Source organism: Lasioglossum baleicum, chromosome 2 (assembly GCF_051020765.1).
Source record: "Lasioglossum baleicum chromosome 2, iyLasBale1, whole genome shotgun sequence".
Classification (NCBI taxonomy): Eukaryota; Metazoa; Arthropoda; class Insecta; order Hymenoptera; family Halictidae; genus Lasioglossum; species Lasioglossum baleicum.
This window is the reverse complement of record NC_134930.1, coordinates 9,456,403-9,478,978: the sequence shown is the minus strand read 5'-3', so window position 1 is coordinate 9,478,978 and position 22,576 is coordinate 9,456,403. Positions and strand designations below refer to the sequence as shown.

General features: G+C 43.6%; 2 protein-coding genes across 5 annotated transcripts; both read left to right on the top strand.

Moving 5' to 3' along the window:
* The first annotated feature begins 210 nt into the window (after window positions 1-210).
* Window positions 211-12,868, top strand: LOC143218190 (uncharacterized). Of its 3 annotated transcripts, none has more exons than XM_076443235.1 (7): window positions 211-438; window positions 2,981-3,071; window positions 8,217-8,420; window positions 8,485-8,626; window positions 9,191-9,390; window positions 9,673-9,825; window positions 10,840-12,868. In XM_076443235.1, exons 1-7 carry the CDS (start codon window positions 318-320, stop codon window positions 12,095-12,097), a joined length of 2,169 nt encoding a protein of 722 aa, XP_076299350.1. In that variant the 5' UTR covers window positions 211-317; the 3' UTR covers window positions 12,098-12,868. The 3 variants fall into 3 exon arrangements, with proteins under 3 accessions (XP_076299350.1, XP_076299358.1, XP_076299354.1); XM_076443243.1 differs by lacking the exon at window positions 211-438 and adding an exon at window positions 955-1,128 and having other exon boundaries at window positions 10,840-12,866; XM_076443239.1 differs by lacking the exons at window positions 211-438; window positions 2,981-3,071 and adding an exon at window positions 5,683-6,862 and having other exon boundaries at window positions 10,840-12,867.
* A 2,555-nt stretch (window positions 12,869-15,423) lies between these two features.
* LOC143218335 (U11/U12 small nuclear ribonucleoprotein 35 kDa protein) lies at window positions 15,424-18,032 on the top strand. Of its 2 annotated transcripts, none has more exons than XM_076443469.1 (4): window positions 15,424-15,642; window positions 15,826-16,041; window positions 16,105-16,318; window positions 16,408-18,032. In XM_076443469.1, exons 1-4 carry the CDS (start codon window positions 15,640-15,642, stop codon window positions 16,512-16,514), a joined length of 540 nt encoding a protein of 179 aa, XP_076299584.1. In that variant the 5' UTR covers window positions 15,424-15,639; the 3' UTR covers window positions 16,515-18,032. The 2 variants fall into 2 exon arrangements, with proteins under 2 accessions (XP_076299584.1, XP_076299588.1); XM_076443473.1 differs by having other exon boundaries at window positions 16,391-16,643.
* The last annotated feature ends 4,544 nt before the right edge of the window (window positions 18,033-22,576 follow it).

The following is a 22,576-nucleotide window of genomic DNA, read 5'->3' as shown; positions in this document are numbered from 1 at the left end:
TCAAGACCACTTTAAGACAGGCAACTTTGTAACAAACGACCTTCCGGAGCCCTTGTAGAGACTTTCCGGAGACATTCGCAGACATCTTTCAGACATTTGAATGTCTAGCGGCAGACATCTTTCTGCTATCTTTGAGCTGTATCTGTGCTGGTTGGGAGATGTTTTGAATTTTTTCTGTATATGTTGATAAGAAATGTTGTTTAAAATTAGGACCACTCGAGGAACCGTCTTTCGAAGTACATTTAAAGGAAAATACTGAAAACGCTGGAGAAGAAAAAGGGAAGAAATTCTTCAGAGTGCGAAGTCCAAAAAATCGGATGACGCTGTTTGAAAACTGGGTCGATTTGAACCCAGACCCAGACAGACACTGTCACCCAAGATCGAACTATGCTCCTAGACCCGGTGTTCTAGACTCGGCATCGGTTCGCGAGGGCTGCGGTAAGCGTTAAAACTGGTTCACCCTAAAACATGAATAACCGTGGACGGCTCGGCCGTGGCGGTCCACGTGGTTCTCAATCGGGTTTGGGGTCGCCTCGTGTCGACGCGTCGCGACGCCGGGCGTCCTCCAGTTGGCTTCGAGCGAGGTCGTAGGGAGTCTATTCAGTCTATTGTCGATCCATAATCCATAGTCGATATTGAGGCCGCGGATGGAGCGGCTCAAGAGAGACATATGAAGAAACAGAGACAGAGAGGAAGACGAGGAAGAAGAAGAAGAAGAAGAAGAGAGAAACGAAGCCGATCGAAGGTTGGTCGCAAAGTTGGAGCAGACGAGGAAAGGAGCGAGGAGCGGTTCGAGGAAGAACGCCACTGGCCACGTGACCCGCCACCAGAATCCGCGGCGTCCGCCGAAAATCTAAATCCGTCCGAGCCGAGAAGAAGAGGCACCCGAACGCTTCGGCCACCGAGACTCGCCGCAAACGCGATAGTCAATAATTGTCTTCAGGATCCACCGGATCGGCCGGTAATCGTCGCGATCGGCCCGAGATCGAGACCAACCGCGATCTTGATCGCGACTTCCGCGTTCAAACACCCTCTCCCCGATTGGCGAACGGAAGATCCTGATCTCGCAAGGTTCACGGCGCGGCGCCAGGAGGATGATTCGCGTCGACGAAACCGATCCGGTCGGCGGTAAGGACTATCATCGTCCTGGCTACTTGGTCATGTTTCCACGTGGATCCTGAGATGGTGGTTTTAGGATGCGCTAGGACTACAAGGAGCTGATGTGTTCGGTGTAGTTGTAGTTGTCTATTAGGATGTTTGAGTGGTGCGAGCGAAACGGGTCAACAGAGGTTGCTGGTATTACCACTGTCGTCTTCCTGTGACATCATTGTGGCAGATCGCAGAGTAGATTTTCTTGCATGTTCTTCTCTTTCGATTCGGATTAACCGCGTCTTTTTGGTGACTTTATCTGTTGCACGTGTAGGCGGTGCAGGTAAAAAGAATCAGAAATAATTTGCTGTCGTCCATCTTCTTACTTGGATCCTTTTTTCCTACCGTGCGACGCGATACAGATACATCTTATTGTCAGATTATGAGTTGTTGGGATTGTTCCAGTCGAAAGTTGAGAAAGTTTCCAGTAGCCGTGGTCTTCTTCTCTGAATCGCGTCAGTGTTCGGCGGAGTCGTCTATTAGTATATTTGGGTGGTGCATGCGAAAGGGGTCAAGAGAGTTTGTTGCTACCGTTGTTTTCTGTTTCTTGAATCTTCGTTTTCCGCGGATGCGGGAGAGGTACTGTAGAATATCGTAGATTATCGAGAACATTTTCCTGTTGGCATGTTCTTCTTTTTCGATTCGGATCAATTGTGTTTCGTAAACTTATCTATTGCATGTTAAAATTGCACTCAAAGGACATCTGCAATCTAATTACTAGACTGCGGGCCTTGAGACACAGAAATCGGACAAAGTTTTATTTTATTCAGTTTTGTATTTAATTTATTCATTTTCGTCGCAATCGCATTAAATTCTTTTCATAATTTTCCACAGAAGCATCTTGATCGTTTCAACAGCTGCAAAGATAATAGAACTACGATCAACTTTTTCGGAAAATGTGGTAAATCTCTCGATAGCAACATCTTGTTGTTCCAGCTCGAAACGCGACGATAACACAGATTTCTATACAGTCGAAGTTTCCGAGGGTCTCGATGATTTCATTCTCGACACGGGGGAGTGCTCGATTCGTGGTTTTTCTTTAAATAAATTCGCTGCAGGGTGATTCACTGGAATCCGGGTCGATGAAGGGAACGTCCAACCGAATACATACTTGGTATGTTCGAACAGTTGGAGCAAGTTCTCAGTTTCGTTGTTTCAACTGGAGGTCGCCGCGCCGCCAGGCAACTGTCTCGTACAAAAGGGTGAAATGAGGTCGTGGCCGCGAGAAGCTTCCGCTTTTTTCGACGGCAATGCAACGCGTTTACCGTCGAACGATTCCATCGAAAAATCTGCTAGCTCAAAGTAAAACAAAAAAGTTGGAAGTTACATTGATCGCTAGCCCGGAAAAGTAAAAAACCGCTAAATACATATACATGACCATCAGAAATGTTTAGCTGGCGTGGTTCCCTCGTACACTCTCGATCACCGAAAAATAGACGATTAACGAGGTGTTTGATTACACGAGCCGATGTCGCCGGGCAGAATATCCACGTGTGTCGCGATTCGCGATGGAACGTCACCGGAAATCACCGTCTGTAAAGGGAAACGAGTCGAGTTTCAGCGCAATCAGCTTCCATTCCCATCGACTGTGTTTTCTTCGATCGCGATTCGAATTTTTACGAATTTCTTCAATATCTATGTACTTCCGCCTTTAGCGCGTTAGACGAATTTGACAAAATTTTTCTATGAAAGATGAAATAAGTTTACTAGGTGATCCTATAAAATATCGCTTACCAGTTTCGTTTATATGCGGAAATGTTTCTATCGTGTTTCGATCGTGCAGTTTTAACGAGAGAGAATCTGACGAGAGTGTTTGATTTATGTGTTTCAGAGATCGAACCGAGCTTTCCTTATCGAGATGTGACCATTCGGCGAGGCATCGATTTCAAGGATCACTATAACATCCAGTCTGAGATTGGCCGGTGAGCGTTCAATTTTTCCAATATCACGATCTCTGACATTATGTTTTTATTGAAATCGGAGAAGAAAGCAAATACATACATATTGTATACATATATGTATGTACATACGTGTATAATCGTGAAAAGTAACCGTCTTCCGAGTTCCGAGCGTTAATTACGGTCGCGGTCGACCATTTGGCGAGATTCGCGTTGTCGCGAAATAACGCGGAAAATTCGCACGATGGCATTCCGCGACTGACGTATGTAGATACGTACGAACGTGCGACGCAAGCCTTGGGGATGGTTGTTTATGCACGACCGAGTTCGATCATTGCAAATATCGCGGTGAGCCGCAGGTCTGGCCATGCTGTTTCTGAATTTGTCACGATATATATATTGTCGCAATAATTATACAAGTTGCTCCGATACTTCGATACGTAACCTTAGAGGACCGGGAATAATAATATAATTAATCGCGTAAGCGTAAGAAATTGCGAACACCTGCGAAAAGGATTACCAAATAAAAATGCTATTGGCAAGAGTACCGCATTCAAAATTCAGAACAGAACTATAGTAAAATAAAAGGACAGGATTTCATTTCACCTGTTAATTACTATTTAGTTGTCCTTATTCCGAATAATCACATTAACTCGAATCAAGATGAGTAGAGAAAAAGAGAAGCTGTTTCTTGCAATCGACAAAGACAATTTTTATTTTGCATAAAAACCAGCGTAGTCTGATAGGTACCATGTAGTCGTTCGCAAAACTGATCATTTGGAAAACGACAAGCTGAAAGATCAATCGAGTAGAGGCTTTAGACTGTGTTTGACGATCATGTTTTTAGTATCGGGAATGCGGATGGTAGATCTCTTGAATCGACAAAGGGGAAGGGAAAGTTTTGGAACCTTGACGTGTTTATACCTTCCGGCGAACGTAGTACTTATTCTCGTCTTGTTTAGATCGTAGCCTTTCGGTTACTATGCGTGGCCGCCATTGTGAATGAGTCTTGGACTTGAATGATCACGCACGAGGCAGCTGTCCCTGACGATTCTACATCTATAATCTATAATCTATAATCTATAATCTATAATCTATAATCTATAATCTATATAATAAGCCAACACTCGTTTTTTGGATCGAGCTTTACTTTCCATCTTCCACTTGTTAAAACATTACTTCATTTTCAAAACGACACAGTTTTCAGCTTTCGTCTAATCTAATGTATACTTAGCGAATTAATATTAAAGTACCTGTCGATCAAGGGCAACCATTGATAATCGATCGGTTCACTAATAGTTTGTCATTGGCATTCGGATCTTACCTTTGGCATCGGTCCATTCGTCGATACCTTTGTTCGTGCTCCTGACGCACGTCGCACGATCGCTATTGTGTCTCGGCATTCTCTTCTCTCGATTCAAAATAAAAATTTTGCACGTTGTATTAATCCGCGAATGTATCTTGCGTGTAACAATAACCGAACTGGTAAACTAATTCTTTTTACTTTCCGAAAATAATATCTGAAAAAAGAATATCTCGAAAAGTTGTTCGGAACGATGACCTTGATAACATATTTCAAGGTTATTGGAATCTATTTAATTTCTGTTTCTTACGATCGATGGAGAATATTTTTATTTTGCATAAAGTTCCGCAGTAGCATCGAGTGCTTTAATCGTGTGCGAGCACTAATGGTATTCGGGGGCGTCTGTTCCGGCGTTCCGGCGATCCGGCGGCAACCGGAAGGTCAACAAGCGGAATAACATAGAGTAGAATGGCAGGATAACCGATGCCAATAGTAAACCTGACACACGTATGGCCGGTTTAGAATGAAAATTCCACGCCGGTTAAGATTTCGCGGAGAGCCAACGCAACGGTTCATTCATCTTCGAGGATACGACGGAAACGCCTCCAGCCGTGAATCATCGGCGTTAAACGGATCCCAACAGTTCGATTTTCAAACACCCACATAGGCTCCTGAATCACTCGCCGTCTTCCGATACGTCAACGGGTTCCGCAATTCTATTCAATCATTAAATCATGTTTTCCAATTAAACCGCCCCGCCAATCATATTTCCCGTGTTGGCCGACGTCCATACGCTGCGGATATCGCGTTAGTTACGCGCGGGACAATTGCGATCCGAGCTGCGGCTTTTCAAATATATCGCAACACGAACAAGCAGCAATTTTCTGAAAATTTCATCATTTAAACATTTCAATACTTTTCAATATTTCCAGAAAATTTCATTGAGAAATGTCGAAAATTAACATAGCGATGGCCCGACAACTCAAAGGATTTTATTTTTCTCAAAGGAAAGGTAATACTTTCATACATAATAACACAGCTGAAAAACTATTTATCCAATTGACATTATATTTTACAGAACCTATATTCCAAGTTTTTGAGTCGCTGCGATGCGTGCCCGTTTTTCAAATTTCATACGTTTCATGATATCAAACGATTTTTTCCGATTGGCCTCCACGATCAGCGTCTCGTCGATTTCTGCAAATTGAAACGGGAGATCTGAAATCCGTCGTTCCGACGCAACGGGACGCGACGGATCAGGTTGTTCTGACGTTCGCGATAACGTCGGAATGCAGACCGCATTCCATCGTAATCAAGGTCTCCGTCTTTGCGCGTCTATAAATAATGCATTTTTCGAAGCGAGTGGCGCTTGCAGCTCGAGACGCGAGACGCGAGACGCCGAACCGCCGAGCGTCGCGTCGGGACGCTCTTGACACGCGGTTCTGACCAAACCCCGACGAACATTCGTTTGCACCATAAAATCCATGCTCCCTGGTTCGACGCACCCTCACCTGGCGCAGCATCTGCCCGCGCTAATCCGAAGAAATTAAAAATTCAAAAAATGTTAGAATAAATAAATAAACTGTCACGAGCCAAGTAGAATTAATCGATACTCCACGAATTAGCGTACGCTAATTGAGGAAGTTCGCGGGCAGTGGTTCGCGGAAGTAATTCGAAGAATGTCCCAGCACGTGAGTCGAGTTGGACGCTTCGCTCGGATCGTTTCAATAAATTCCGTCTAAATAAATGCACTGTCATGGGCCAACACTGTGCGAATGAAAGGTGATGCGTGTTTGGCCGCGCTCGGCGTGTCGAGGGAGTTTTTTGATCTTCCGGATCATAGACTGTTCCGTTCTGTCTTCTCTTACGATTGTAGTTGTCGATTAGTTGAATTTTATGCGGTTTACGTAGTCAGGAATGAAAGGAATTCAACGAATACAGGTTGGGATAGAAAGACGAAGGGATAATATCGCCGCACGGTTACGTTGGCAGATGTTCCGCTGTGATAATTCGTTCCGGCGACCCTGTTGTCTATGTATAGTCTATGTCTATGGTATGCTCTACTAGCTCACTGACTTACTAACTAAGTTGGCGCGGTGACAGCCGCGATACAGGTTTCACCGTTGCATTCTAGCAAGCCAACGAGGCAGCTTGGCACTTCCTCCAGCTTTTGTCGCTGTTCGCGACCATTTTTTCTTGTCCATGAAAATTCCTCCCGTCAAGGTTGAAGAGTGGCGTCGCCGTTTGCTCGTCGCAGCGTGAAACGCGCGAAATTTATCGTTCGAGACGATACCCGGCTCGTAACACATCCGCGCAAGTGGAAAAGAAACGAATCGCAGATGCTTCAACGTTTGCAAAATCGTGTTTCGTCGCGATATTTAGAACGTAATTCGAACGGCGAAAAGGTTTCGGGATTTTCCATCTTGCGCGCACGTTCCTTGGCACAACAGAACAGATCTAAGTTGGAGTTTGTGCAGCTGTACAGATTTGATCGTGTTAATCTTATGTTAAGGTCTGTATCGTTGCAATACACGATCGTGTCGTGTTGTGCGTCTCGAATTCCGCGGCGGAAGACGCGCGATCTTGCTTCTATCTCTCGTCGATGCTATTCGTATCTCTCGCTTTTGTCAGCTCGTTTTGGCGAGACCGTTGAAATTTTCAATTGATTGGAAAGCAAACGATCAAACTAAATGCAATTTTGCGACTACACGTTATCTTACATGATCGAACGAGTGAAAAATAACACTGTCCAACAAACAACTTTTTAAAAGTATTTCGATTCCCACTATGCGATTCTTATAGAGTTTTCCGCGCTGATTCCGAATCTGTTTTTCATTTTTTTCCTATACGTCCAGTTTTTGAGAAAATGGAGTTTTAAAAAAAGACATATTTTTCAACTTTAAACAAATATTGTGATGTTATTATAAAAGATATTGAATTGTTCTTTACAGCAAAAGATTCTGTAGACTTTCCCGAATACAGTGATATCCAATATTAATACATTATGATTGTTTAAACATGTTTAAACAACGATTAAAGACGGAGAGACACCACTTTTGCACCAATTTTTGCGGATATTTTAGAATTTATCTCAAAAAATAAGGGTCCAGCGGAAAATTGAACTATACCACGCGATAGAGCAGACTTTTATCTTGAAAAATCCCCGTTTGAAGTTTGCGACATCGACGTTTTTTTCGAACCAGAAAGCAAAACATCTTCGCCCGACATGAGTTGTCACCAGTGGCGCTCACCACCAGAACGGTCCTTCGCCGCTCCGTATCCCGTCGCTGCGCCGTATCCCGTCCCGAGCGCCACTGGCGGAAGCTCATGTCGGGCGAAGGTATTTTGCTTTCTGGTTTGGAAAAAACGTCGATGTCGCAAACTTCAAACGGGGATTTTTCAAGATAAAAGTCTGCTCTATCGCGTGGTATAGTTCGATTTTCCGCTAGACCCTAATTTTTTGAGATAAATTCGAAAATATCCGCAAAAATTGGTGCAAAAGTGGTGTCTCTCCGTCTTTAATCGTTGTTTAAACATGTTTAAACAATCATAATGTATTAATATTGGATATCACTGTATTCGGGAAAGTCTACAGAATCTTTTGCTGTAAAGAACAATTCAATATCTTTTATAATAACATCACAATATTTGTTTAAAGTTGAAAAATATGTCTTTTTTTTAAACTCCATTTTCTCAAAAACTGGACGTATAGGAAAAAAAATGAAAAACAGATTCGGAATCAGCGCGGAAAACTCTATAAGAATCGCATAGTGGGAATCGAAATACTTTTTGGCTGTTGGACAGTGTAATTAGCGGTAACCGAGGAACAGGTTTCGATGAAATGACGGGATCGTTACGATTTCCAGAGGTAAATTTGGCACCGTTTATCGATGCAAGGAAAAAACAAGCGGGCTGATGCTCGCCGTCAAGGTGGTGAATACCTCGAAGAAGGAGGACAGGCGGTCGGTCGAACGAGAAGTCGAGATTATGAGGAGGCTGCAACATCCCAGACTGATTCAGCTGTACGACGCCGTCGACACTGGGAAACAGATATACGTTATTTTGGAACTGTAAGCTCTTAATGACCCTACCATGCTAGATCCACCGGATCACAGACTATTTTCGTGTTTCAAGGATCGAAGGTGGTGAACTGTTCGAGAGGGTGATCGACGAGGATTTCGTGTTGACCGAACGCAGTTGCGCTGTCTTCATGCGACAGATCTGCGAGGGCATCGAGTTCATTCATCATCAGAACATACTGCACCTTGACCTCAAGGTAAACACTTTCAATCTTGTTCCACGTTTAACCCTCGTTAGTTTCTCAGGATGGAAATTCACTCGTTTACTGTTACATACATTAGTGTAAAATGATTCGTATCTTTTGCCGCGCCGCGCCATGACTAACACCAAACAACCATTTATTCCTACCACAGGATTATTTTCCGAATCGTAGAGAATTGTATGCGCCAGTGAAATAAGCGATCGTATGGTATACAGTATACATACATATAACTGATCACATTAGCCGATCAAGAAATTGTAAACAGGAAGATCGAGTTGAAAGTTGCCAAGAGTCGATTGGATTAACCTATCGTTTTTGGCAACGACGCGACGGTTGTTCGCGCCCAAAGCTCGTCCAAAGCTTGATAATGGACATATAGAATGAAATATAATTAGTTTTGTGATTCACGTGCGTTAATTAAGACGAATTTTCAATGAAATCTTACTCTCCCAATTCAGAATGAAATTTTCAACCGAACACAGCAATTATTCGATCGCGAACCTGTTGGACAGTTTTCTATTATCTTTTTTTTTTCAAGTACAATGTGTCTATTTGTAGCCGGAGAATATACTGTGCTTGACCAAAGAGGGAAACAGGATTAAAATCATAGACTTCGGCCTGGCGAGGGAGTACGATCCAAAGAAGAAGCTGCAGGTTCTATTTGGCACGCCCGAGTTCGTTGCACCGGAAGTCGTAAATTTCGATCAGATTGGTTACGGTACCGACATGTGGAGTATAGGCGTGATCTGTTACGTGCTGTAAGTTTACCCTCGACTTACACCTATTTCTTTAAAAACACGTGATCCCTATTACCCAGCTTTTTTTGCAAGTTCACCCATTTTACGCTCGGCGATTTTTATTCGTTCTCCGATATGCAATTTTTCATACTTCCAAAGTCGACAAACGTTTTTACCGTTTTGCGTCCTGTCCATACATTTTTGTTTCCACTGTTCCCACTGTGTTTTACATGTCTCCTACTAATTTTCGTCATGAAAACTTTTAAACGCAAGACACGTTTTTCTCGATGCTCCGATTCGCAGATTGTCCGGATTGTCTCCGTTCATGGGCGACACGGACATCGAAACAATGGCGAACGTGACCATCGCGAAATATGATTTCGACCACGACGCTTTCGCAAACATCTCCGAGGACGCGAAGGACTTCATCCGGTGCCTCCTCACCAAAGACAAAGAGTACGTACCTATCGCTTGTTATTTTCGATCGCCGCGACATTGCGCGACGCGATGCGACGCGACGCAAAGGTGATTTGTGCAAAAATATCCGCACGGCTAGTACGTCACCGATGTTGTGACACCGATCGACAGATGTCGAACGGACGGACCACCGCGCCGCGGCTTTTTTGCACAAGATTAATAGACGATGGATTTTTGCACGATTGCGAAAGGCTCAGATAACGAAGATCGCAGCGTAGCTAATAGACAGCGTGCCGAGAAAATTCGGACGGAACATAAATATAAACGCATAAGACCCGCAGTCCAGTCATAAGAAACAACATACCGGAGACCAGTGTAAACGATAAAATAGTGAATTGTTCGTTATCTGAGCCATCGCATCCACGTTTGCGACTTGTTCGCGTTGATTCTTCGACTTTCTCTCTCTCCTTTTGTGCCCGACTAGTCCCCGAGCATGCTTCCTTCATCCCCAACATTTGTTTGCTCTCTGCTCGAATGCGAAACGAACTAGCAAACCAATTGAAAAACGAAACAAAAGAAAAGAAAAGAGGTAAACCGGAAATCCTCACAGACTTTCAAAGTTTCAAGTGTAAAACGTGCGACGACTTGAAATCTCTCTTAGCAAATCGAAACTGCCGGTTAAAATTTACAATTCCATAAAAGAGGGAGAAATCGCTGATCGCCGTTTGTTCGCAAGTAATCCGACGGGGTTCGGCTGTCACGGAAAAATATTCGCAAAATGACGAAGACGGATGGATCGAAAGCAAAATGCCCGGACGATCCATCGATCGTGTATCATCGGTAAATCGGTTCCGCCGTCTATGTATACGCACCCTGCACGCCTTCCACCTCACCGTCCGCACTCACGCTTCGAGAGAGCACAAAGACATATAGGCTGCCGAGCAAAATCAAAATCAAAATCGAAACAAAACATGAGAGAGCGAGAGAGAGAAAGCAAGAAAAAGATACGAGAGAAAAACATGGCGATGCTCACGAGGCAGCTGAATCTTTCAGAAAACGAATGTCGGCCGCGCAGTGCAGGGGGCACCGTTGGTTGACGAGAAGGCCGAGCAAGCAGCAGGCTGATCAAAAACCAACATTCAAACCTGAACCGGTGAAGCAGATCCAGCAGATACCGCAGATCTCGAGGCTGCTGGCTAACAACGGTATAGACGAGTTGGACGTGACCAAGGACAACCTGAGGCTGTTCGTCGAGCGCTGGAGAGAGCACCCTCACAGTCCTTACATGATCGAATTACCTCAGTTGGGCGCTTCGAAGAGCAACGATCTCGAAGAACTAGTGTCCATGCAGGGTCAGAGTCCGTCTCCCTGTGCCAGTATCTGCAGCACACCTTCGGAAACTACGGAGGCTCCGCAGGCTCAAGACAGTCACGGTTACTTGACAGTGCCATCGTTCAGCTTCGAGAGGAGAGCTTCCGAAGGAGTCTCGTCGGAGAAGTCCCGCAGCGACGCAGCCAGTCAGATAGTCCTCGCGGAGGAGATCATCAAGCTGTCCGAACATCTGAGGTCCATAGCCATGGGGGCCTGTCCGAAGACCGACGAGCTGCCGGATAATAAGAAACCCGGTGAGAACGAGGAGAAGGTGAAGCGCAACGGTGTCCATCCCAGGAGCAACGGACTAGCTCAGGATAGTTCGCAGTGTAACGAGATCACTCAGAAATTGTCAAGTATAATGAGACACAGGAGGCTAAACGGGACCACGTTCCACAGCAGCCGCAGCTTCGATAGGTATTCGGAGACGAACGCTGCGAACGTGTTCGCGCCGTTCAAGAAATCGAAGAACGAAGGTAGGAGCTCGGCGACGAAGGACGAGAGGATGGTCCAGGAAGAGGGGGCTAAGAGTCTCGTTTCCGAGTCGGAGAGTTCGAGCAGGTTCGGGAGGACCAGGATACTCAGCGATGGCGAGATCGATCTGACGCCACCCTGGAGGCGTCCCAGGGTGAAACATGTTTTTGGAGAGACTAGTAGAGACGTTCCAAGGATCTCGGAGCTCCAGAACGTTCATAAGAGCTTGAACCTGGACGAACCGACCAGTACCAAGGATCTGTTGCTACATTTGCTGGAGGAATGGGACGAAGTTGCGATCAGACCTTCCGGCGTAGGCAGGAAATCGGTCAGCGCGGATTGGTGCGGGGAGGAATCGGTCGCCAGGAAAACTATGAATTCTTTGGCAGAGTATTTTCAGTCGAAACAACAGAAATCGAGCACTTCCAGTGTCGCTACCGCTACCCCCAGTTCGATACATCGCTGAGGAAGTTTCGGTGCGGAGGAGTGGTCAGGACCGAACGAAGCTTGCGACTGTGGATGATTCGACGAGTTCTGGGAACGTGTGGGTGCGGTGTGGTTAGGCGTTTTGGCTAGGTTTCCGGAGTCGAATTCGGAGTCGTTGGGTCTGACAATCAGATGTTTCGATGAATGTTGTCGTCTCGAATCTTCGGATTTTCTTTGGTTCGTGAACAGCGTTTTGGAAAACGATTTTCGGAAGTCTGACGAGTACTTGTCTAGACGGGATCTTTGTCTTTTCTCTGGTTCGTGGACATCTATTTGAAAAGCGGATTTTAGAAGAGCGACCAAGCATTGGGAAGGGAGGGGAATAATTTCTGGTTGAATTTCGATGACACATCGAGAATCAGTTTTGTTCGTTGCGTATTATAAATGTGCATGCGTCGATGTATGTATTGTTTCTATTCTAAGCTAAATTATGTAATAGTCACGTGTGCGCGACGATCTCTCGTACGGATCGCATCGGGATCACATGTCTGTGCATGTATCATTGTTTTAATGTATTATTTATATTATATATTTAATATAAAAGACCATGAAACGTGTGTTGTCTACTGGTTTCTTTCGCAATGTCCTTTTGTAGCTAATCGGCATGGGAACGAGAAGATTCGTTTACAGCTTACAATGATCAAAAGTGCGAAATATGCCGAATCGAATGAACGCAGGTTTGAGAAATCTAGACAATTTCAATTTAACTTTCCCCGTTCTACATTGTTCCAATTTAATAGCGCAATTATGTAGATCGAGATTCGAGTGATTCGACGATTGTTCTGCTTCAGGGGAAGACCATCGGCAGGTCAGCTGTTAGAGCATCGATGGCTGGAGGCTGCTCTGGAGAATCCGATCTGCAAAGACCGATTAAAGCGTTACGTGATCAAGAAGAGATGGGTCAAAGCAGTGAACACCATACTCGCGTTGAAACGCATGGGCGCCCACCTAGATTTAGAATTAGTTTGATAATCTATTCTTAGTTGGCGAAAATGTGTGAACGTTTCTCGGCTAGACACGTTTGACGAGCACGTTAGCGTAGAACAATTTCTAAGCGAGACACTATAAATCTGCAAAGAGCTTGGGCTGAACTCACGATTTCAAGTATTAATATCTTCCACTATGTTTAACGCTGTTTTAACGAAACCGCTCGACAAAAAGGCTTGTTCCGCGTTGTTTTCCTTGTTCTTTTAGCGAGTATGTTGTTTTGTATTTTATAAAGATTTTTCGTGCAAGACCAAACACAGTGTCTCGATATATACAATATGTATACGCGCTGTAACGTGCAACAGTATTATGAGCAGATTGGCACTGCTGCGCCGCGGCGATCAAAATAATTCCAAAGCTACAGTTGCCTCGGAAAAAAGTAAATACATAATCTAACGATCGCGATTTCTCATGAAATTCAAATGATTCGGGTACAAATTAATTCGCTGCTCTTTCTTCATCGGTTTATCGTTCAAACAGGGTGTTGAACATTCAAATTTTTATTCAAACGTAGCGGCTTTTGATATTTTACCGGAAGCTATACGATAGTTAGCTGATTTTCCGAGGCGACTGTAGACCAACGACGGTCAACTACCGTAGAATCTTGTTGTTTTATAACCGAGTAGATGTAACTCGTTTAGCGCGTTAATGTCTGAAGGGATACCGACGTATACTTCGCTTCGCGTTCTAACATTTTACCGACAATCGCGACGAAAATAATTAACGCGAACACAATCGTTCGCTGTGTAGCGAAACGCGTGGTTTGAACTCTAGTAATCGGTTAGTAATAAGTATCGTAAGAGAACAGTATCGATTTGCAATCGTCAATTTCTGCGAATGATTCTTGAAATTCGAATTCTTGAAATGTGAATTTTTACGAATTCATGGAGAGTAAACGTAAAATTATTAGCTACTTTTAACAATCGATGGAGACCATTTTTATTTTGCATAAGGATCCTCAGTCTATTTTTACCGTAAACCACTTTAAATTAATGAAATTATTCATTTCGATCTCGTGGAGCCCGAGAAATACATATTCTAATCCACAATGAGTCTTCCTATGGAAAATTGTACAAATGATCGAACGTAGCTCTTTTGAGCGAACAATTTGCTTTAAACTTGTGAACAAACGTATTTTATAAATAAATATAGTTTTAACAAATGACTTTTATGCTTCTTACAGATTTCTTTTCCTGGATCAAGTCATTAATGTATTCAAATTATTCACAAGTCTACTCTCGTCTATAGCGAATAGAATATATGTATAGCGATCACGATCGTGGAGGGGTGTAGACGGCAGACAACAGGTGGAACTATATGTATATCTATTAATATAGTGGAAGATCGTGCTCCGCTCGACACTGTAGAAGACTTTATTTAAAGGCACGACTGGCGCGCAACACGCGTGTATTTACATAATACGAATTCCGATTGCGCGCGGCCCTCGTAAATCGTAAATCCACGATTCGCGCGCACCCCCAGGAATTTCGAGTCCGAACGCGTATATTTCGCTCTCTCGGTCCTCGATGGCGTCAAACACGACCTTTCGGCATTTATTACGGTCGTTACAGATGGTCGGATTCGCAGATACGTTGTCGTCTCACGTCCAAGAAATGCCGAGTGCAAATTGACCGTGATCCGGTTGCCATCGTACGCGCAATTTACTTCTCGCAAACGAGGGACTGTAACTTTTCTAACGAGGCTAAGGACTTTCCGCGTTTATGGCAAAGTTCAATTGGTCCCATACGAATCTACGAAGACGGTACACACTACACACTAACGTGTTACATATATATATATATTCCTTTACAATAAGGAGGAGAGGAAAAATCGCTCAGTTTTGATCGATTCTGGCGACATTGTACGCGTCATTGACGCCCAAGTAGCCACAAGTAGCCACGTACGTCCCTAAAACGTACGCAGAATGGACGTAGGACGTTTGGACGTGAACTGGACGTTTTAGGGACGTACGTGGCTACTTGGGCGGGTGACCGTGCCCAATAAAGATAACTGTACAATAAAGATAATTTATTCATGAAAAATGAAAAATATTGGATATTCATTACAGCAGCAGATGATTCGTGCCGCTTTTCCCATAAGATGCAATGTTAATTCCGGCACGGATTATCTGCACTTCCTAAACGTTCGTACAGCGCCATTTCATGCAGCGGCAAAAAGCTCAAACAGTTCGCCAAATTTAGTTCCGAATCTACCTCTAGATGGCGCTGTTACCGACCTCTGTCGGTAACATTTGGCTAACAGTTTCAGCGTTTTGCCGCTGCATGAAATGGCGCTGTACGGACAGTCTCTAACAGCGCGATCTAGCGGTAGATTCGGAACTAAATTTGGCGAACAGTTTGAGCGTTTTACATACAAGGAATCTCCTAATCGTGTTACGATTTATTTAACTTTTAAAACTGTTGCGCAATAGCGTAAACGTTAAACAGTGAAATATTTCAATTGCCAGTTACCAAAGTTTTGCGCGATAGTTCAGAATCATTATTCCCAACTGTTTATAACCTCATTCTGATAAAGATGGTAAGTAAACTCAGTTTATTTAAAATATAATAATGTCTCATAAAAATTTCAATGCACTTTAAGACACATAATAATAATAATTTGTTGTTTCGGAGACTGCGAAGCGATGCGTAAATATTTTCTAAAGTATCATCAACTAGAATTAATAGGTTATATTTACGTGAACATTTGCTTGAATTTCAGGCAGATCCATTGCAGAATTGGAGTCCGTATGCCAAAGAATACGATCCTTTGAAAGCTGGCAGTATCGATGGAACAGACACGGAACCGCACGATAAAGCTGTCAGCCGTGCGATACAGGCGCACTACGAGCCACCGCACGGATTGAAATCCAAACCGGAAAGAACATTATTTGTAGCTAGATTTGGTCCAAAGATCACGAAATACGATTTGAAAGATGTAGGATTTCGTGTTCCAAACCATCAATAATATCGCATGCATATTAAACATTAACGAATTCAGTTTTTCTGCAGGTACGGGGATGTTCTATCGGCGAGAGTTATAGTCGACGTTGTAACCGGCCTGTCGCAGGGTTACGGATTCGTAGAAATGAGGAGCGAAGACGAAGCTAGAAGAGCAGTGAGACGTAGCGTGGATACCGCTTTGAGAGGCTACAAAATTTTTGTCGATTACGAGAGCAGTCGTTCCATGAAAGGCTGGAAACCAAGGAGACTCGGTGAGCCATGCTTTGAATGGCTTGGAAAAGTGTTATTTATTAAATATGGACTATATTTACAGCATCTTTAAGTTTTATTTATTATTTAGGCGGTGGTTTCGGTGGCAAGAAAGAATCTGGACAGCTGAGATTCGGAGGAAGAGACAGACCTTTCAAGAAGCCAATTGTACCGAATATTATCAGACACCATAAATGAAGTGCGTTCAATAATTTTACGGACATTATCGTTTTATATGTATATTTATTGCACATAAGAAATTGTTCTTATAAGTTTCTTTAAATTTAAAAAAATATTGTACATATAAGTTTTCAAGAATCTATATATATAAAATAGAAAATTATGCGTGTACGTATGTATGATTCCATCGATCCGATTCGGTGAGTTTGTCGCACGCGTTGTCCATCTGTCGGGGTTGAAGTTGTCGGAGCGCGGTGGTTGTAAATAATCGGCTGGTTCGGAGCTGATCCGTCAGCGTTCTTTGGGGGACCTAGCTGCGGAGCACCTAGTTAATTTAAAGAGAATTGAAAATATCATATTACATCGATGAAATCAGCAGTTTGATTAATACAACATAATATAGTTTTGCTGATTTGTCGAGCATTTAGTTTGTCGTACACTAATAGCGGCAAGATGGAGCAATTTGAAATTACCCTAACAATATCATTGTAGCGCACCTGTACCCGCTGAAAGCTGTACACGCGAACCGTTTTAATTTTGAATGCGATCCAATACAAATATTTAAGACCCGTATTTTCTCATGCGTCTTCTGAGCTGAAACGGAGTGACTTTGGTATACATATTATAAAACAGAGAATTGCTAGCGCACCACCTCTGTCCTGTATTAGAAATAATCTTTGTTGCAAAAACAGCATTTTCATCGTAAAACCGTTATAGCTTATAAAAAGTCACCAAAGGTTTCAATGTTGTAGATACAATAAATTATCAAGAACCAACGAAACATTTTTTTTGTTCATACCAGGCGTTCTTCGTGAGATCGTACGAGTAAAAAATATTGTATCTTTCTTTTTTTACTCGAGTTATATTTGAATTTTATCGATGCGCACCTTCTAAAGTTTCCGCTACTGATGTCATTCCGAAGAAATTTATTTTTTTTCCCCTCGGATTGCGTAAATTTTAACCGACGCCAAATCGTCTCGGTGACTTATTTTCTCGAGTCGGTTTTCTATATTTACAAAACACGTCGGAAATGAAAAAGTCTTTTCGAAAAAAGTTTAAGGAAAACACGATCTAATTATATGTAAAACAAATAGACAAGTTTGTTTGAAGGGAAATGTTGCAGAAAATTGTTCTCGGATCATATCACATTTTTATTAAACGCAATGTATTTTCCTTAATTTAACTTTTGCATTCAGCTGTTTGGCATATTATTTTATTCTATAGGAAAAATAAGCGCAGCCAATTTATTTGGCAATATTATCAAATTAATCTATCGATACATATAAATAAAAATGAAATGCTGTTCGTTGGTAAGCGCATCACTTGAGAACGGCTGGACCGATTTGGCTAATTTTTTTTTTTAATGTTCGTAATAGTCCCAATAAGGTTTTTAGGAAAAGAAAAATTGGAAAAGTTGCCCGGAAAATAATCTAATATACATATAAAGTAGAAAAATATGTCTGCATGTGTGATTCGATCGATACGATTCGGTCTGACGATCGCGCCTCGATTACCAAGGATATGAATAAAAAAAAGAAAAAGAAAAATCGCTAACATAGAGAAAATAATAAATATAATAAAATGTTAGTTTTTTTTTTTACCAAGATCTAGTATTTATTTCGCAGATCGTAATTCTATCTGTCCGGAAGAGCTCGTTAATTCAATCACCGAACCATTTCGAGATATCCAACACGTAGCTATTTCCGTTAGCCCCAGTCAACAATTTAACTTTTTTTCTCCGAAGTTAATATTATATGTATAAACGCATCAGAGCGGTTAATGGCTTTCAGCAAGGTACATATTAGCAACATACAGAGGGATACCATAACTGATTTGATTCGATTAACGAGACCTAGTTCCATTTTCGTCGAACCAATGTTACAATGTTTTCCTTGGTTGATCGGTACAAAATTCTCCCACTCGTGTTGCTCGGATTGTTCTTCGATCTAATATATATTGAGGAAGCGGATAAATTGCAGCAATATTTATCAGCGTAAGGGTCAGCAGTCAGCAGTAAGGGAGTAAGAGGACAAGGGAGGGATCGAAGGAACAGGGGATTAGGGGATTAGGGGATTAGGGGATAAGAGGGGATAAGGGGACAAGGGGTAAAGGGGCGAAACGCGAAAAGCTAGAAGTTAGAAACGATTAATCTGCGATCGCGACTGTGATCTCGGTAGCCAAGGTGTCGGAGGTTTCTGGCGCGGTGTGAGCCGACGTCGTCAGCGTCGTGGAACTTTATACTGTAGCGTCGCGGCGCCCTCTCTGCGGCGCGACCCCCTCCATATAAGGAGCCGCCTCGTGGTCCGGCGTCGGCCACGCGGCCGAAGTTTCAGCCTCCAGGCTGCCTCTGATAAGGTAGCCTCCTTCTTCGACGTCTCGCAGCCGCCTCCGGCATCGCCAAGGTTTCGAGGAGAGCCAACCCACATTCGTTTATCGCGGCTCCTATTTCGTCGTCTCTTCGTCGTCGACTTGCGTCGCGACGCCTCGTCTTGCCTCACCCTCGCCTCACCCTCGCTTCGCCAAACCCTAGCATCGGCTCTCTCGGACGCTGCTCCGGTTTTCACAACACAACCCCGCGGCTCCTGATGCTTTTTTTATTCACGGACACAGCTGCCGCGGATGCCACCAACTCTCTCTCTCTCTCTCTCTCTCTCTCTCTCTCTGACCAAACCCCTCCTACGCTCGCAAACATCGTCCAACGAGATCTCGAGCGAGGATTTCCCTGTGCAGCCGAGTCTGTTTTACGGGTTTTGTTCATTGATATTCGCCCTTTTTGTCAAATGGATCGTGCTTAACGGATTTGAACTTAACGGAATCGTTAAACTTCCGATTTACGAGTTAACTATTCCGAGGTGCCATTTAACCTTCTAGGTCAGCAACGTCTGAGAAATTATTCATGCCAATTGGTATTTCTCGTCAACCCCCTTGCCTTGTTACTTGTTACGTCGAGTTCAATTTTATTATTACATATTCAATTAGTTATACCTTTCTCGCGTTTTCGAAAATGATAAGACGAGGCAGCATCGGTGACGGCAGAATGGCGTCAGCGGCCGCTAACCGCGAAAATTCGCATGACGTCGCAGTCGCGTCACTCGTCGTTATAGCGCTAACGATTTCGCGACCATGTGCGTTTGGCTCTGCTCAACGCTGGTTACCGTCTAGCATTAAGCGATTACCGACAATTCTGCTAGGTATCTTGCTTAATTTATCTTTTGTTATTTAATCGCTTATTCGCGTGTCTCGGCTGGGCTTAACCCTTTCTGGTTCATACTGGTGCGGGATAGCCTGCATGCCAGTGACACCGAAAGATTATGGTCGATTAATTTCTCACCATCTTTAATTAACGATGCTCGGCGGAAAATCGTTTCTCGACATGCCTCGAGAGCGTGACCCGCAACATTAATCGAATTTGAAGTAGAAATTATTTTGAAATTTCACGAAATAATGCTTTACCGTTGTAGATTTTCATGGAACATAAAAATGCTAGTTACATTGATAACTGTGTTGTCGTTTCGAGTGTCGCGCATAACTGTCGATTAAAGGAACCGCGTCGAGCAAGTTGTTGTGATTGCTGCCACGCGAGTATATTTAGTGCGTTGTCGACGGCGCGGCACGGTGGCGGTAGTAGGGTGGGTAAACTTAAACACGAAATGGCCACAGGGCAGATGTAATCTAGCTGTATCAGCATCGGAAATAACCGAGAGCCGATCTGCCGCGTTTGCCACCGGGTTCTCTACGCGCGCAACAATCGCATTTTGAATTTCCAAAGTCAGAAAAGTTGGCCAACGCAACGTTCGCGTTCACGTGCTCCACTTTGACCGTAATTAGGTTACCGGAGTAAGATAAACAAAGATGAACTCCTCGCTGCATCCCGTTGCGTCGCGTCGCGTCGTCGGCGCGCACACCCGTGAACAAATTTTAATTAAATCTTAAGAGTCCATCAACTTCGAACGAACCTGAACTTTTTATCGCGTTACGCGCATGACGCTCACAGGACTTCGGTTTTACGATCTAGCGAGATCCAGCGAGATCCGGTAAGATCAGCGATCTCGTCGACGGCGAATGGCTGCCGATGTCCGCTAAGATTCACGATCATTCTCCGGAACTTTTAATTAAACTGTAAATGCCTGAGCCTCCGACGATTTAGCTCGCTGTAACCCAATTTATTCGAGGCGGGAGGAAATGCGTTCAAAGCGATTCAAGGAAGATGAAACAGAAATTCGATAGAAATGATATTCCTCGTTAACAATTTAAACGATCGCGCAAAAGAAGAAAAGAAAAACTATCGAATAAGCTATAAAGTGGTACAACGGTGAAAAATGAACTCGAGGATCAACGGAATAGCTGCTGGGAAATTTCGGTTTTTCGAAAATCAATGTTCACATAAACGGCTATCCTGTTAGTTAGGAGATCGCAGACGCAAGATTTCATCTTTTACGATCCTCCGGATCGTGCTCTCTTATCGCGGATTCTGCTGGAGTACTCTTCTCGAGACTCGAGGGTTCGGAGGAAATTTCCGAAAGCGTTTGGGGGTGGAAATCGACGGTTACGCGATGCTAGGACGGTCGAGAATTCGCAGGATGATTTTTCGAAATTCCCTGCAATTTCCGGCCCCGTATTCCGGTATTCGCTGTAACCGGGGCGGGGGTCAGGAGATTTTCCAGGTGGCGACCGTTAAAAATACACTTCCATTTTCCTCGTTCCTTTGCGCCGCGCGCTCCGGAAGGGAAACAAAAACGAAATGTGAAAAGGTTCGCGAGCGGCTGATACACTGCCGAATAAACTGCTATTTCCGAGTAGCTAAAATTACACTCGCAGCCTGGATAAAGCTCCTCGTCTAATGGAGGGAGAAGGGAATTCGACTAAAATCCTTCGTGAGCTTGACATCTTTTGTCTTCCCCGAAAACTGCCGGAGATAACCCAGATCGACGCGGATGAATAGCGTTTGGAAAAATCAAACGAAGGAATACTGTTTCTCTCGTACAACGCGTTCGTTGTTTCGAATACAACCTCTGGCAGACAATAGAATCTAATCAAAAATGTGCATTTTGTCCGGGAATGTACTCGTAGACCGTAGATCGTAGACCGATGAGCGTGAAACATGATTTATAATTTATAGGGTCCTCGCTTGGCAACGATCTCGATCGGTCGGCCACTCTTCTCGCCAATTCTCAACTTTTCCCGTGTGTTTTACTCCCTGTTTTTTTTTCTGCGTTACACGTAGATTATGCTACGAACCGATCGCGATCGTTACGTCTGTTGGCAACTAGTTGAATTTTCTTGCAGGGAACCGAAGCTTTTCGTGGAGTGTATTTTGTATTTCGGTGAGGTAGAAATTAGTTTAGCGTGCCTTTACAATTTACCGTCTGTCACAGACATCATAATTGAACACACTCGCGGTAATAAAGTAGACGTATGAATTGTTCCTGGCCAACTCTCATGAATTATATGTCAGGCACATAGACATACCAACTATATCAACTTCCTCCCAATCTTTTGTAAATTCCTATGTGCTTCGGATATCTCCTTTCGAAAGTTGGACTGCAATTTGATGAAATTTTCATGAAATTCTTGCGGGGAATGTTTGCGGAGCTAACAAACGATGTTAAAATGAAAACACGCGAGACAAGGCGATCTTTTCTAGCACGCGTTAGACTGTCCCAGAAAAATATTGCACATTCGAGGCTTCAGCTTATTTAAGTCCAGTATGGAAAGAAACGAATTAATCATCGTCCATTTAACAGGCACGGTTGTTAGCTTCCGCGAACACTTTTATCACTTGAATACGTCGAATGAACAATATGATAAAAATCGACCGAAGGTGTTTAACTCGATTTTGTCTAGAGAAAGAGTAACGTCGCCGCGCCGGTTCGATACAACAGGCGACAACGTTATAGCGCTCCGAGGAACATAGGCGAGCTCGCGTTTGTCCTCCACCCCTATAGTTGATCCATCGTGCAACATTATTTGACGTTTTGCGCGCGAGCGACTAAAAACAGGTGGCCAGTGGCTTATGAATCTCCAGTAACTTGTTCGATAGTTGAATTAGTTGGAGCAACTTCGGCCGGTGGTAGTTGATT